This window comes from Trematomus bernacchii, unplaced genomic scaffold, assembly GCF_902827165.1.
Source record: "Trematomus bernacchii unplaced genomic scaffold, fTreBer1.1, whole genome shotgun sequence".
Lineage (NCBI taxonomy): Eukaryota > Metazoa > Chordata > Actinopteri > Perciformes > Nototheniidae > Trematomus > Trematomus bernacchii.
The window spans coordinates 1,851,022-1,868,373 of record NW_022987469.1 but is presented as its reverse complement, the minus strand read 5'-3'; the positions used below and the strand labels follow the sequence as shown (position 1 = coordinate 1,868,373).

Below are 17,352 nucleotides of genomic sequence, written 5' to 3'. Positions count from 1 at the left end.
CTCTAGCAACTTAGTTAGCACAGTTAGCACTGTGTCAATGGCTTAGCAGTCCAACACAGTTTACACATTTAAACAGTCTTGTTTGATAAATACACAAATAACAATGCAAACTTACAGGTTGTATACCCAGATCTTCCCCTGCTCCAAACGGTCCAAACAAGCTGTGCATATCCGGCCTCAAACTGGGCAATGTTTTGGAAGCTTTCGTCTGTGAAATGCCGGTTCTTCGAACCTCTGGAGGAGGAACACGCCGCTGCTGGTGTGGCCATAGCTCTTCGGGATTGGTCCATTTCGTTCCGGGTACCGCATGACATCAGGCGGTACCCGGAAGAATCAAATGGGCAGTGACGTATCTCCAACGAGGCGTTTTGGGGAGGTATTTTCTGTGTTAGAGTTTTACTCGCTACAGGGTGTACTTTGAGGGTTTTGACTCTGCACACCGTTTACATGCATAAAAACCTTCATAACACACAAGGGGACGGGTAATAACCGGAAAAGCATGACATGGGAGCTTTAACATTCCTTAGATTCCCGTCAGGCTGAAAAACATTACCTTTTTGAAAGTCCTGTTTGAATACTTAAAGTGTAATCTTTTAACTATACAGTAACAAACTGTTATTCTTCAGGATTGATCTTTTTTTTGGCCGTACCCCTTCCCTTCTCAATCCTGCTCACGCTTCATACATTTTTCTGCTACCATGAACTTTCTGACCTGAAGCAGTCAGCATCTGACGGAATTGTGTTGAGGGCCAGATGCAGTTCAAACTATGATTTCTATCTATTTTTTTATTTTTTTAAACGTATAATGTTGTCAACAACACAACATTTTTTGCTACAAATTAAGCTCTTTTAAACTAAGAATTGTAGTGAGATGAACGTATGTTGTGGTGTGTGTATGAGGGGCTTCATCCTAAACTTCAACATGACATGGCGAGGAAAATAAATCCCATTATCAAGATTTATTCTTATCCTCACCCAAACCAGGAAATTCTTCAGCCAAAGGTCACTGAGAAGTTTTCATGTAGATAGATAGAATAGATAGATTGGGAGGGATGAACCCCTCTTTAATGGTCACACATGCAGAGCACACAGCTCACAGGGAAATGTGTTCTCTGCTTTGAACCCATCCTAGTACCGGGAGCCGTGGGCAGCTATTGTACAGCGCCCGGGGAGCATGTTGGTATCTACCTTGGTTAGATGTGAAACAACATTGAATTTAACATGAATTAATGACTAAAGCATGAAGAATGAGAATAACAACCCCAATAGAAAATGTAATACATGTTTTTGGAACATATGTATCTACATTTTCTTAAGGGGAACATACAGATAGAACATAACTTGAATTGATTCTGAAAAGACTTGTGTTATGCTGATAAATGTTAATATTTATATTGACTGTAATCTTGTTCTTCTTTCCTCACAGGAACAGAGTGAACGCCTCTTCTTCCTGTGAGATCAGGTGGTCAGGTGGTCAGGTGGTCAGGTTTGATCCCCTCTGCTCCCGGTCTGTTCTGATCCTGCAGTAACGCAGAGAGATCCAGAAGATGGAGCGCGTCCTGTGTCTGCTGCTCCTCAGCTCAGCAGCTCTGAAGGAGGCTGCTGGTAGGTTCCTCTTAACACACACACACACACACACACACACACACACACACACACACACACACACACACACACACACACACAAAAACACACACACACACACACACACACACACACACACACACACACACACACACACACACACACACACACACACACACACACACACACACACACACACACACACACACATGCTTATCCATGTGGGTTTTCAGACTGATAGCATATCCAGAGTTGGTGTTGATGATTGCATTAGAACTAAGTTTAGGCTAAGGGACGATTTCAGTTTTAGGGTCATTTAGGATTGGATCTTCGGTTCAGGATTTAATTAGGAACTGAGTAGGTGTCCATCTGTGTGCTAAATATGTTACCACCATAACGTTTCTGTCAAAATCTGACAAATTAACAAATGTACTGTTGAAACAGTTATTTTATGTATTAATTTGAGAAATGTTACCCTTTCCTCATTGGTCTACTCTAGAGAGATCTGATGTTGTCATGCAAAATTGAAATGTGAATGAAAACAGGTGGAGAGAAACACACATTGAGAGTCTAATCTTACTATAGGGCAGCAAACTGACTTTATGCAACTTGTAACATGCTAAAGGGGTTCAATACCAAATGCTTGCTCATTTTACGTCTTCGCAGGTGAAATGATATATAGATAAAGGACAATTTACAAAAAAATCCGAAATACCTTTTTTATTCTTTATTGAATAAATGTGTCCTTAGCTCACCTGTGAGAAGTCTTTATTTGTCTTCACACACACTGTTGTTTTCAGGTGGGGACGTGTGTGTGTCGGGTCACGACAGCGGGCCAGTGTTTGAAGATCAGCCGAACGGTTTAATCTACCCCGAGGGTCTGAGTGAAGGCAAGGTGACCCTCAGCTGTCAGGCCAGAGCCAGCCCAGCTGCCTCCTACAGGTAACACACACACACACACACACACACACACACACACACACACACACACACACACACACACACACACACACACACACACACACACACACACACACACACACACACACACATTGATGGGACCAGGTGGACCAGTTCCCCCAAACTTGCCTACGAATTGGTAAATACCAGTGAACTTCACTAAAGTCACATGATATCCACGTTTACAAGTTGTGATACTGTAATTCAGCACAACTAGGACCACTGGAAAATAAAGTAACTCTGTGAATGTAATCTATATGTCCTGGCTGCTAACATGAACATTTAATAGTCTTTTCATGTACACAACTTAACAGTGTTGATCAGCAAAACCCTGATAAAGGTAATCAGAAGGTCAACATGGATCACAAAAAGCATTAAAAATAGACATTTAGTCTACAGCAGGATACTGTGTGATACTGCAGGTCTCCCTTGAAAAAGAGATCTATGATCTCAAGGGACCAATCTGGTTAAATAATAGAATAGAATTGGGAGGGATGAAACCCTCTGTAATGGTCACACAGCACACAGTGAAATGTGTTCTCTGCTTTTAACCCATCCTAGTACCAGGAGTCTAGTACTAGGAGCAGTGGGCAGCTATTGTACAGCGCCCGGGGAGCAATGGGAGTGGGGGGGGAAGGGGGGTGTCCGGTGCCTTGCTCAAGGGCACCACGGCAGGGCAGGAGGTGAACTGGGACCTCTCCAAGTAGCAGTCCACACTCCATATTTTAGGTCTGGTCGGGGACTTGAACCGGCAACCCTACAGCTCCCAGTCCAAGCCCCTACTGACTGAGCCACTGCCGGACCAATAAAGGTTTGAAATGAAAAACTGATGTCTGACACAGCTGATACAGGCTCTGAAACAATGTTGACCCTTCTTTCTCTGTGGTTTCACCCATGACACAGACATGACCTACAGCAGTGCACACTGTCCACTTTTATGTAAATCAATCTGTAATGTGAACAGCTACACTGGAGAGTAAAACAAGTAATTATTTAATATATTTGAACATATAAATATGTAAAGCATATTTTGGGTTACAATTGGGGAGTTTAGATAAAGCACAAAGGGGTGAACATATAAAGAACATATGAATAGAGTGAATGTTGTGCAGATTTTTGGACATACCTGTAAACATATAACATTGTTCTGTTTTCAATATATCTTTTTTGTATGTTTGATTGTTACACAGCTTTAGTTTGGCATTTCAAATGTAATTAGGGCTGCTTAGAGAAGCTTAATAACTCTTAATGGCATATAATTGACCAGGTTTATTATTTCCTGTTCCCTGCTTTTTGCCTTGCAGGTGGCTTGTGAATGGCACAGAGGTGCCGCTGGGTTTGGACCTGCGTTACAGCCTGGTGGCGGGCAGCCTGGTGATCAGCAACCCGGAGTCTGTGCGAGACACCGGCTCCTATCAGTGTCTGGCCATCAACCGCTGCGGCACCATCATCAGCCGGGCAGCTAACCTCAAGTTTGGCTGTGAGTGAAAACAATGAGGCTGTTGACCTTCGACCTGTTGGAGACAATGAGAGGGCAGAGAGAGAAGGCCTAAGATAGGCCACTGTGAACTTTGCTGCTTCTGTTAGGATTTGTGATAAATATTTTTTTTCCATAACTTTTTCCTTTTCTTTGCATGTGTCTCTAGACCTCCATGACTTCCCTCCGGACAGCAGGAGTCCTCAGACAGCGTTTGAAGGCGTAGGAACCTTCCTGGCCTGCCAGCCCCCGACACATTACCCAGGTACCCCCTCTGCCTCAGGACTACTGCAAACAGTTCTGGCTATTTAGCATTTAAGATGACAGACACATCACAATTCTAAAGAAAATGATGTGCTTTCAACTGAAGGATTATTTTACCAAAGAACTTCAACAGCCTCCAGCTGATAGGGAAGGGTCAAAGGTTACAGTGTTGTAAATTAGCAGAATGATCAACCTATTTTGCGATACTGTCGAATGTGAAACTAAATATGTTATTGAAATCTGAGCGCTAGTTATTGTAATTACTTATGTGTTGCAACCTGTCCCCCCCCAGCTCTGTCCTACCGCTGGTTAATCAACGAGTTTCCCAACTTCATCAAGAAGGACGACGGCCGCTGGTTTGTGTCGCAGGTCACAGGAAACCTTTACCTGGCTAAAGCAGAGTCCAACGACACCGGGAACTACTTCTGCTTCACCACCATCAACATGGACATCAGCACCAAGAGCACCTTCAGCAAGGCCAACCTGCTCACCGTGCAGCCAGACGGTAGGAACAGAGAACTGATGATTCAGTGTGACCATACAGAGACCAGAGAGGGGTATATCTGTGTTGGAAATGTATTGATCTCTCAAGGTAGTAACTGAGTTATATAGTAACCCACTGGTTTGTTATTAGGCCTGGTTATCTGACTTCGAGGTTTGAACACTGATTCTAATGTCATACCTCAGGTTCGATTTTCCAAATACATAGAAATGGCCAACACCACTATCAGAGGCGATGTCCCTAGTGGACTGTGTTTGAAAATATTACATTACAGTAGGGAGTGCATATTTTCCAATGCAGTTGTGTATATAGGCCTAATCTGAATGGAATTTAAACTCAATGTTTACAAATGTATTTTATTTCAGCCACTCCCAGGAAGTCAGCTCCGATCATCAAGGTGCGCTTCCCTGCAGAGACCTACGCCCTGGCAGGACACACCACACAGCTAGAATGCTACGCCTATGGAAAGTAAGGTTACAACTCTAAAAATCACTGAGATGTGCTGACAGCTCTGTATGGTTGAGCAGCTGTTCCTGTCGAGCTTTAATAGGTTTTATTTTTGACTTGTACTTCGTTCTTTCAAACTCTTTTGTACTCTACACCAGCTGTTAGTACAGCTAACTGTAATGCTGTTCCATTTTGAAAATACCATTCTTCCATTTCTTCCGCTGAACTCCTCCCTCTATTTGATGTCTCATAGTCCGGTCCCTAAACTGCGCTGGAGGAAGGTTGACGGTTTGATGCCGTCCAAGGCAGGCTCCAGTGTGGAGGGCCCCGCCCTCATCCTGCCAGATCTATCCTTCGATGATGAAGGTGTTTACGAGTGTGAAGCCTACAACTCAGAGGGAAGAGACATGTACCAGGGACGCATCAATGTGCAGGGTAAAGAGAAGATCCTTCATGAACATATATTTGTTTAGCAGCAAAGATTTTGTATCAGGTTTATCAGGGATGTTTTGACGTTAATTTGACGGCAGTCTCAAATGTTGGTCGGAATGGTAAATAAACATCATGGTGAATTTAATGTAAAAGTCACAAAAGAGTTTTATTAGGGCTGACCTGAAACATTCAACATCACTCTCCACAGCTCAAAGTAAAGAGATTGGGGGGGGGGGGGCATTAGATGTAATTTTTACCTTCTAGGATCACTTCAGTTTCTTAAAGGTCCCATGTCATGGCCATTTCTACTGATCATAATTCCATTGTTGAGGTCTACTAGAATAGATTTACATTGTTCAATGTTCCAAACTCACATTGGTTTCTCATACAGCATCTCTGTATAGTATGTGTATTCACTCTCTGTCCTAAACGCCTTGTTGGAGCTCCTGCCCCCCCCTCCCTGTGAGCCCACTGTGCTCTGATTGGTCAGCTCGCCCACTCTGTTCTGATGAGTCCACCACCGTTACAGCGGAACATCAGTGATTATGTGTTACAATGGCGTTTGTTAGCAACCAGAAAATGACACCAGTAATGACAAACAGATGAGAATGCTGCGTGGGGTCTGGGTGCCGTGTTGGTGGGACGTTGCGGGGCTCGCTGCTCCGCCCTTTGAGGCTCGAGGAGCGGACAGTGTGAGCTGGGTTACTGGTGTCATTTTCTGGTTGCTGCGTGGGGTCTGCGAGACAGCGAGACTCAGGCTGAGTTCAGGCTGAGAAAACCGCGGAGCCGCAGCTGAGAAAAGATAAGCCTGAGTGAGTGTGTGTGTGTGAGGAGTTACGTCACTATGCCCGTTTACGTCACTTTACTCAGGAAGAAAAAAATGGAAAAAGAAAAATCTCCAACGAGGCGTTTTGGGGCAGCATAGACAGGTCTTTTCTGTGTTAGAGTTTTACTCGCTACAGGGTGTACTTTGAGGGTTTGTGACTTTGCAGACCATTTACATGCAGAAAAAGCTACATAACACACAAGGGGACGGGTAATAACCGGAAAAGCATGACATGGGACCTTTAAAGCAGTTCTCTTCGTTGTATGCCATCTCCTGCCTCAGTTTGACCTCTGTTGTTCCCTGACCCTCAGCCCAGCCGGACTGGTTGCAGGTGATGATCGATTCGGAGGTGGAGATCAGCTCGGAGCTCCTGTGGAGTTGTGTTGCCTCGGGTAAACCACGACCCTCCATACGCTGGCTCCGCAACGCACTGCCACTCAGCACACAGGTAACACACACAGCACAGTGAGAATACACCAGTGTTGTAGTCAAGTCACCAATTCACGAGTCCAAGTCACTCTCGAGTCACCACTCTTCGAGTCCGAGTCCAAGTCCGAGTCACCAAGGGAGAGTCGTAGTCGAGTCCGAGTCCAAGTCCGAGTCACCCAAGGAATGTCCGAGTCGAGTCCGAGTCCGAGTCATCATTACCTGTGTTCGAGTCCGAGTCCAAGTCCGAGTCACCCAAGGAGTGTCCGAGTCGAGTCCGAGTCCGAGTCATCATTACCTGTGTTCGAGTCCGAGTCCAAGTCCGAGTCACCTAAGAAGAGTCCAAGTCAAGTCCGAGTCACAAGTCTTCATGTATTAATCTTCATGGATATATGTGTTGAAATGTAGCTGCTCCTCTACATTGCTTTTATCCTGTCATGTTATACTAATCTGTCTATTGAACTGCTGTAAAGCGAGTTTGGCTACAATTCTTGTAATAGGTGCTATACAAATATAAAGCTTATTACTAATATTATTATTATTATTATTATATATAAACTATGTTTAAAATGAGTTACCTTTTAGAGAAGTGATTATATTTGTATGCCAATATTTTCCTATGGTAAAGTTTTCGTTTTGCACTTTTATTTTGATAGTAATAAGATCGGGACTCTTATTTTGAAGGAACTTTTACCGGTTAAATCGGTTTACTGATAAAGATTTAGTCCCAGAAAGCACATGGCTACTTAGCATGCAAAATGACGTCATTCTGCATGTTAAGTAGCCATATGCTTTCGTGTTATCGGCTGAATCTTTATGTATTGATTAGATGACGTTACTCTGATGATAGTGTTCAAGACAGCCTATATGTCTGAACTCGATGTTTAGAGTAATGTGTTACGGAGCCCTCTCTTCAATATTGTTTCCACATAGAGCATTTTGCGCTGCTCTTTTCCAATGTGGAAGCAGAATGTGTGAAAGCATACAGCACGATGCGGGGTGTGTCTCTAGACATCTTTAGACTGGAATAGCGGGGCCCAGTACGTGAACTCGCCTCGCAGCCGGTGCACACGCCAGGATAGAGGACATCAGACTCCATAGAAAACTTGCTCGAGTCCGAGTCCGAGTCCAAGTCGGAGCGTCAATGTACAAGTCGAGTCCGAGTCATCATGGGGGGGAAAATTCACGAGTCCGAGTCCGAGTCCAAGTCAGCGTACGCGATAATTCACGAGTCCGAGTCCGAGTCCAAGTCATCGTGCGCGAGAATTCACGAGTCCAAGTCCGAGTCGCGTCAATCAGTGCGGGAGTCCGAGTCGAGTCACGAGTCCCGAAAATCGGCACTCGAGTCCGACTCGAAAATGTCATTTTATCATTTAAATATTGAATTGTTCTCTCTTAGTAAGATCCCATTTTCAATAAAATGGCGGTCTTACCTTGACTTGAAGATGAAGTCCATTTGCCTATCCTTCTGGACAAACATTTCTATTACTTTTTTGTAAAAGTCCTCCTTATGTTCTTGTAGTTTCAAAAGTCTATCATAAATCTAATCCATAGATTTATGATAAAAAAATTATATAAGTAGGGTAGACATGTGGATGTTATCCGGCTAATCAAAACGTGCATTTATCTAACAGGTACGTTTCCCACAGATCTTATTTCGAGCTATTTTCTAAAATCCTCTGGAGAAATCTCATTGCTTTTTTGTGCTTACTTCCTGGTTTTAGGATGCGCCCCTGCAGCTCTCTCGTCTCCTCTTCACACAGCACACTTTTCGCGGCACACGTACTTACAGCCAATCAGCTCTGAATGATTTGAGATGACGTATGGCGGGGATGGTAGCTCCATGCCCCTCTGGTCATTATTTTTTTGCCACACACATTTCATTACAAAATACTCTGAGCATGCGCAGTGAAGTTTTTACAGTCACCGTTGACTTCACAGCGAGAGGAAGGGGCATAATCAGGTTTTGTCCCACATGGCTCTAAACAGCTCAATAGGCACACACTGTGACTGTAGACACACTAATTAGAAGAACACAGACTAAAACAGCAATGTACAGACGAATCAGATGATTAAACATGATCTTAAAATATATTTTATATATTTTTTTATTTATTTTTTTGCATTTTTGTAATCATTATTTGTAATACTTTCTGCTGACACTAGGTGGGGCTGTGCCCCACCTGCCCCTAATGACCAGTCGCCACTGGGACTCGAGTACTCCATCTCTGGAATACACCACACACAAAGTGATGGAAACTAGCACGGCTGTTTTTATATTTACCGTGACACTTCCACTGATAGTCAATGATCAATCACTGAAGAGTGTAAATGTCCAAAGTTCTTCTGTAACGGGAACACTTGTCAATCCAGAGAAATATATTTAGCCAATAAAAGGTCTGAAATATGTTATAAAACAAAGGGAATCCACTTCTCTTCCACCTTTTATATAATATATATATATAATATAATAATTGTAAGTGTTTGTTAGATTGGTTAACATGCTGCTGCAAAACATATTCAAGTTGTTCAAGTGTAAATTAGTCTTGTATCTTAATTCACATTTATGAGTATAATGTGGTGAATGAGAACACACATAATAATAATAATAATAATAGATGTATTTTGTTAGCGCTTTTACAGGTGCTCAAAGTCGCTTTACAGAGATAGTAAAAAACAAAACAAAAACATGATTGATCTACTAGATGAATGTGGATTTGTCTTGCCTATGACATGATTTATTTTGTAGCAGTGTGATGCCTCATTCACACAGGAATGTTCTCCAAGATCACATCACCTGTGGTTAGTAAAAACCAGTGTCATCTGTCCCATGTGAATATGCCACTCAGAAAGAGGACATACAATATTAAAATATTAATGAGGGCCGTGAAATTATTTGTGTATATATATATATATATAAATATTCAGGAAACTTACCAGGCTGCGTAGTATAGAGACTTTAACTGAGGATAAAACCATAACAGGTGGAGAGTAAAGGTGAACAGAGTTTAAATTCCCCCACAGCACAGCACAGCACACAGTACACACATGCTTTGTGTCACAGCTGACACATCCTTCTTACCTCCCTTCACTCTATTCCCTTTCTACCTCACACTTTTCCCTACGCCCCCCCCACAGGACCGGGTAGAGGTGAACGGGGCTCGTCTGAAGATCAGTAACCTGGCCCTGGAGGATTCTGGGATGTATCAGTGTGTGGCTGAGAACAAACATGGCACCATCTACTCTACTGCTGAGCTCAGGGTTCAGGGTAGGGAGTCCAAATGCTGTAGTTCCTCTTAAGATCCTACAATACAATATAACAAGGCTTAACTATTCCATAATGACATGTCTCAGTGAAAGAATAATATAACTTGTAAAACCATTAAACATTCACATCTACATCAGTAAAGCCCCTGTCACACTGTCCCGAAATTGACACCAGATGGACACACGATAAAGGAAATGTTCAAATTCGGCTCTGATCATAGCAACATCGGGCCATTCGTGAGGGCATCTTAAGCCATCGTATGACCGCCGGTGGAGTTTCTCAGGCTCCGCCAGCAACTTCGTGAGCGGTGGCAAAATCTTTGGCATGCCAGAAAATTGCCGAAGGACCCAATTTGTGTTCTGTGAAACTGAAAAGGATATTCCATTGTTTTTGTTACTTTCGTTGCAGTTATATGTCTTAAATGTAATTTAGGTTAACTTCCTGTTTTATTTAGATGCTTTTATTTTGAAGGCGAGTTGACAGGAAGTTGTTGTTGCTATGGAAACAACATGAGAAAACGTAATATCTTCTACATATAAAGACGGATAAAGTAAAGAACAAAGTCTGAAAATATCAGTACAGTATCATAGTACTTTAACATAATTGTTTTTGTTACTTTCGTTGCAGTTGTATGTCTTAAATGTAATGTAAATGTTGCCTTCGTGTGGTTTGGGGCCATCTTCGTGCGAAATTCACAATTCCATATTCGTGTCTCCATCTGGTGTCAATTTCGGGACAGTGTGACAGGGGCTTAAAGAACATACATTCTCCTCTACAAAGCTTCCTTGGATTTATGAAAGTGTAACTTTAATATCATATACCTCTTTGTTGTTGCGCCCCCCCCCTCACTGCTGTCCTCACAGTTCAGGCCCCAGACTTCAGGTTGAACCCAGTGAGGAGACTGATCCCAGCAGCCAGGGGGGGGCAGGTGATGATGGAGTGTCGCCCCCGAGCCGCCCCCAAACCCAGCCTGTTCTGGAGCCGAGGGACGGAGCTGCTGATCAACAGCAGCAGGTAACACCACCTCATCCTCAGTAAATACATACACACTGCATCACTCTAACGTAGCTCTAAACTCTTAATAAAGGGCAGCAGCATTATTATGGGCTGGACAACTTTTCCATCGTGCTATTTTTTACTGTTCTTTAACGAAGGGTTATTGGACACTCACCCCTCGATTCCACCGGGTCCGTCTGCGCCGCGTTACGGCTGCGCCACGGTTTTGGTCCGGCCTCCTCCGGCGTCATACCCTACCAGGCGCTTTCAGAAGCATTTCAGAAGCGGAGCGTCTTGCCTGCCGGCTCGCAGTTTTTGTTGATTTGGGCATATTTCCTGGACAGGCTACTTTGTACAGACAAAGTTAATAATAACTGTAATATTCCAGTTATAAACGACATGAATCAAAGATGTGTTGCTGTATTTTAGTGGTAAAGAAATGCATTCATCATCATAATTATTCTATATATATAATTTACACAGTGCCTGTAAACCGGAGGAGAACGCTGGCATTTCTCCTCCTACTTGAAAGACCCAGTCCTAACCCTAAATAGATCAGTTTAGAAAAGACTCAGCTTTATTTTAAATGCACATAGTACATTGAAAGAAAGTGTTCATCCAAGCAGAAAGTGCAAAGAGTAGTTCAAGTGGTTGTGGTTACATTACATTCACATATATGGTTACAGTATCAAAGTTGTTGCATAGGTGAGGCAAGGTACAGACAGATTTCTATCAAAATGAAATACATATTTACAGAGAAGGTGCAGGGTTTACAAATATATAAGTTACATACAGTTGTAAAACAAATAAAAAAAACACTGGAGGGGCTGACCCCTGTGTACATGTTGACCCACCTGTGAATGAGTCATTGTTTTAGTTGTCATTCCGTCAGTCATCCAGTCATTCATTCAGTCATTCAGTCATTCAGTCATTCAGTCATTCAGTCATTCAGTCATTCAGTCATTCAGTAATTCAGTAATTCCGTCAGTCATCCAGTCATTCAGTCATCCAGTCAGTCATCCAGTCATTCAGTCATTCAGTCAGTCATCCAGTCATTCAGTCATTCAGTAATTCAGTAATTCCGTCAGCCATCCAGTCATCCAGTCATTCATCCAGTCATCCAGTCATTCAGTCATCCAGTCATTCATCCAGTCATCCAGTCAGTCAGCCATCCAGTCATCCAGTCATTCAGTCATCCAGTCATTCATCCAGTCATCCAGTCATCCAGTCAGTCATCCAGTCAGTCATCCAGTCATTCAGTCATCCAGTCAGTCATCCAGTCAGTCATCCAGTCAGTCATCCAGTCATTCAGTCATTCCGTCAGTCATCCAGTCATCCAGTCATTCAGTCATCCAGTCAGTCATCCAATCATTCAGTCATTCAGTCATCCAGTCAGTCATCCAGTCAGTCATCCAGTCAGTCATCCAGTCATTCAGTCATTCCGTCAGTCATCCCAATCATCCAGTCATTCAGTCATCCAGTCAGTCATCCAATCATTCAGTCATTCCGTGAGTCATCCAGTCAGTCATCCAGTCATTCAGTCATTCAGTCATTCAGTCATTCAGTCATTCAGTCATTCAGTCATTCAGTCATTCAGTCATTCAGTCATTCAGTCATTCAGTCATTCAGTAATTCCGTCAGTCATCCAGTCATTCAGTCATCCAGTCAGTCATCCAGTCATTCAGTCATTCAGTCAGTCATCCAGTCATTCAGTAATTCAGTAATTCCGTCAGCCATCCAGTCATCCAGTCATTCATCCAGTCATCCAGTCATTCAGTCATCCAGTCATTCATCCAGTCATCCAGTCAGTCAGCCATCCAGTCATCCAGTCATTCAGTCATCCAGTCATTCATCCAGTCAGTCATCCAGTCATTCAGTCATCCAGTCAGTCATCCAGTCAGTCATCCAGTCATTCAGTCATTCCGTCAGTCATCCAGTCATCCAGTCATTCAGTCATCCAGTCAGTCATCCAATCATCCAGTCATTCAGTCATCCAGTCAGTCATCCAATCATTCAGTCATTCCGTGAGTCATCCAGTCAGTCATCCAGTCATTCCGTCAGCCAGTCAGTCATCCAGTCATTCAGTCATCCAGTCAGTCATCCAGTCAGTCATCCAATCATTCAGTCATTCCGTGAGTCATCCAGTCAGTCATCCAGTCATTCAGTCATCCAGTCAGTCATCCAGTCATTCAGTCATTCCGTCAGTCATCCAGTCATTCAGTCATTCAGTCAGCCATCCAGTCATTCAGTCAGTCAGTCAGTCATCCAGTCAGTCATCCAGTCATTCCGTCAGCCAGTCAGTCATTCAGTCATTCAGTCATTCAGTCAGCCATCCAGTCATTCAGTCAGTCAGTCAGTCATCCAGTCATTCAGTCATCCAGTCATTCAGTCATTCAGTCATTCCGTCAGTCATCCAGCCATCCAGTCATTCAGTCATTCAGTCAGTCATCCAGTCAGTCATCCAGTCATTCAGTCATCCAGTCATTCAGTCATTCAGTCATTCAGTCAGCCATCCAGTCATTCAGTCAGTCAGTCAGTCATCCAGTCAGTCATCCAGTCATTCAGTCATCCAGTCATTCAGTCATCTAGTCATTCAGTCATTCAGTCAGTCATCCAGTCATTCAGTCAGTCATCCAGTCAGTCATCCAGTCATTCAGTCATCCAGTCATCCAGTCATTCAGTCATTCAGTCATCCAGTCATTCAGTCATCTAGTCATTCAGTCATTCAGTCATCCAGTCAGTCATCCAGTCATTCAGTCATCCAGTCATCCAGTCATTCAGTCATCTAGTCATTCAGTCATTCAGTCATCTAGTCATTCAGTCATTCAGTCATCTAGTCATTCAGTCATTCAGTCATTCCGTCAGTCATCCAGTCATTCAGTGATTCAGTCAGTCAGTGCTGGAGCAGTAGAGTGGGTGTTTCATCTCAAGATAAAGCTCCCAGCTAAGATGAGCAGCTGTTCCTGGGTCTGTCAGTCTGTTGGTTTTGGGTTTGAGGTTATCAGTGAGCAGGAGATGTGTCTGCCAGAGGATGATGCTATGATGATCTGACTTGACATTACCTGATAAAGATTGTAATGTTTATGAGTGACATACTTCTCATACTTATGCTTGTGTGTTCTCAGAGTCACAGTCACTCCAGACGGCATCTTATGGATCCACAACATCAGCAGGGCAGACGAAGGGAAATACACCTGCTTTGCTGAGAACTACCTGGGCAAAGCCAACAGCACCGGACACCTGTCTGTCAGAGGTACACACACACACACACACGCACGCACGCACGCACGCACGCACGCACGCACGCACGCACGCACGCACGCACACACACACACACACACACACACACACACACACATACATTTATTTATTTGACGGGTTAAAAAAAAAAATAGTATAACACAAATTTTTCCAAGACCAATAAAGACTCATATTCAAAATTGGCTTATTTGCTTATTGCAGGTATTCGATGTATATGTCAAATAAATGGGTCATTGATTTGCCTTATACAGTACATTGATTATGATATCTGCAAAAACACATATTTTGAAAAATTTCGCTGTTTTTTTAAAGTGTGAAATCTGTTATACTTTTGGAAATATAATTCTATATTATAGTAATAATGTGTGTGTTTTACACATTGGGACATTATGTTAGACATATGAGGTATTACATTAAAGTTGTGTTATTTATCTTTATACATTTATTTGTCAAAGAAGAGAGACATTTTAGTCTGATACTAAAAACGTTAAGAATGTATTTTTCACAAAACAAATAAATATTTATATCAAAATGTGTCTTTCTATATCCTTTTTGGCATGAAGTTACAAGTTATTAAAAACACTCCTAACAATTTATAAAAGGTTTATGTTATTGTCCACCAATTGAAAACTAATTTTCAACAAGTTTCTGTGACCAGTTGTATCTGACGTAGCTTTTATTTTGTTCCCTTCTAGATGCCACTAAGATCACACTGGCCCCCTCCAACGCTGACATCAACCAGGGGGACAACGTGACGCTGCAGTGCCACGCCTCCCACGACCCCACCATGGACCTGACCTTCACCTGGGCCCTCAACGGGGGCCTGCTGGACCTGGAGGACTCGGCCGGGCCCTACAGCAGGGTGGAGGGGGTGAGTCCTGGGGGCCAGGAGAGAAGCTGCTGGGAGGGTGGAGCTCTGGAAGACCTGCCCAAACATTCTACCAGAGCTCTAATATAGTGTTGGTTCAAATATTGCTTGGGGGGGTTATGTAGGAGTAGAGAGCATGTGATGGATAAACACAGGAGCCTCATCTCAATACCCCTCCTCGACTCCTCTCTTCCCCTCCTCCGGGACTTGACCCGGAAATCGATCAAGACACGCCATTTTGAAGGACGTCCCAATAGCTGAAATGCACACGGAGGAGTCGAGGAGGGGTGAGGGAGGAGGGGTGAGGGAGGAGACGAAAGGGAGGACACACGAGAGCAGACTACGCAGAAGTGTTTTCACTAATCGCGTATAAAAGCCCCGCCCCCACCTTCACAGCTGGTCGATTTCAAGAGAGGAAAACGGAGAACTGGAAGAATGAGTTGAAAAGCGTCACATAAATGTATAAGTGCTCACCGCTCCGTGGGAATTATTATGTGCAATTCATTTCTTAAGGTTATACTAACAATTTAAGTCATGTTTAATGATCTTGAACGTCACTCAAACATAGCTATTAAGAAAGCTATTTCATAAATGGCTAGATCTTGATAGATAACAATTATTTGTTTTGTTTTGTGTTAAAATATTGAGTAGTTAAATGATTTAAAATGCACAGTCCTGAATGTGGGTTTGTGGTGAATGTGGGGATCTACAGGACACACATGTTCAGAGTAAAGGCTTTATTATTATCATTATAATTTTATTGAAATGTACATTTTACACCAAAACGGAACACAAAAGCAGGACCAACCATCATACATTGAATTCCTTGACTAAAAAGAGAAAGATTAATCATTTAAATACATATTTAACAATAAATGGGCCGGTTCTAAGGGGTTATTCAGTTGAGCCCGATGAGAGGGGATACAGCTGTGCACGTCATCATTAACAGACGTCGTTTAAGAGTGACGTTTGAGTGAACGAGGACATCCCAATTAATACCTGAGGACTCCTCTCTCCTCGCGTCTCCTCCTCGTGTCTCTCGCTCGCATCTTACGGAGGCGGAGCTAAGACGCAAGGAAGGGACGCGAGTGAGGGAAAGGAGGAGTCGAGGAGGGGTATTGAGATGAGGCTAGTGTGATGGACCCTCATTAGTTACATAAAGGCTACAAAATACACTAAAAGGACTGAAAGGTTGACTATAAATAAATGTATACATATATATATATATACAATACATACATACACCCACTTAAATATATATATACAGACATATAGACACATATATACATATACACACATTAACAGGTACTAACACGCCACTACAGCACACTACAGGAGTTCTCCAGCTGTAATAAGTCTATTCCAGACGACAGGTTGGACATTTCTCAGTACCTGAACACACAACCTGGCAGAAATAAGCTCCTAATTGGAATTGACTATCCATATTACCTCCCTGCTTCTTTCTTTGGAACTGTTTCATTGTTGATGTGATGAGACGCAGCTGAAATGAGCTCCTTCACCTCTGCAGCATGCTGCTCCTCTTCTGTCTGTTGTTCTCCTGACTCACACACTGTTGAACTCTTTGTTTGATCCCACTGTGTGGCCTTGCAGAAAGAGAACATCGGAGACCTGCTGATAGTGAACACTCAGCTGAGTCAGGCAGGGATGTACGCGTGCACGTCTCAGACGGTGGTGGACAGCGCTTCAGCTGCAGCCAAACTGGTGGTGCGAGGTGAGAACAAAACGTTAAGCCAAAGGAATGAATGTCAAACTGAAGCTTCACTGCAGAATACAGGGAACAGATCATGGACGCAAGTCAGAGTGAAAGCATGTCATTGGAACCAGCTCTCTCTAATGTGGAATCTGCCTGTTACTTACTGATAACCTCTTTTAATACAGAATATTGATATGTCATATGTTGTTGAGCGGTCTTTTAGAGCTGTCAGTCTGTCGGAAATCAGCCGATCTACCTGAGAGACTCCCAGGCTGTGTAGTGCTGCCATCACTTCCTGTTTAGTTTGAGATACGAACATAGTTCTCT

General features: G+C 43.1%; 1 protein-coding gene across 2 annotated transcripts in view; it reads left to right on the top strand.

The window, feature by feature from the left end:
* The window catches only part of cntn2 (contactin 2), a 54,888-nt gene that overhangs the window by 25,135 nt on the left and 12,401 nt on the right, over positions 1–17,352 (top strand). The window contains exons 2-14 of one of the 2 annotated variants that reach the window (XM_034143488.1): positions 1,427–1,605; positions 2,385–2,526; positions 3,849–4,024; positions 4,191–4,286; positions 4,578–4,790; positions 5,153–5,255; positions 5,488–5,669; positions 6,804–6,940; positions 10,057–10,186; positions 11,050–11,200; positions 14,308–14,435; positions 15,139–15,314; positions 16,923–17,043. In XM_034143488.1, the coding sequence (XP_033999379.1) occupies positions 1,548–1,605; positions 2,385–2,526; positions 3,849–4,024; positions 4,191–4,286; positions 4,578–4,790; positions 5,153–5,255; positions 5,488–5,669; positions 6,804–6,940; positions 10,057–10,186; positions 11,050–11,200; positions 14,308–14,435; positions 15,139–15,314; positions 16,923–17,043 (1,813 nt within the window). In that variant the 5' untranslated portion in view covers positions 1,427–1,547. Of the gene's footprint in view, positions 1–1,426; positions 1,606–2,384; positions 2,527–3,848; positions 4,025–4,190; positions 4,287–4,577; positions 4,791–5,152; positions 5,256–5,487; positions 5,670–6,803; positions 6,941–10,056; positions 10,187–11,049; positions 11,201–14,307; positions 14,436–15,138; positions 15,315–16,922; positions 17,044–17,352 lie in introns of those variants that run through there. The other variant, XM_034143496.1, reaches the window with a different exon arrangement.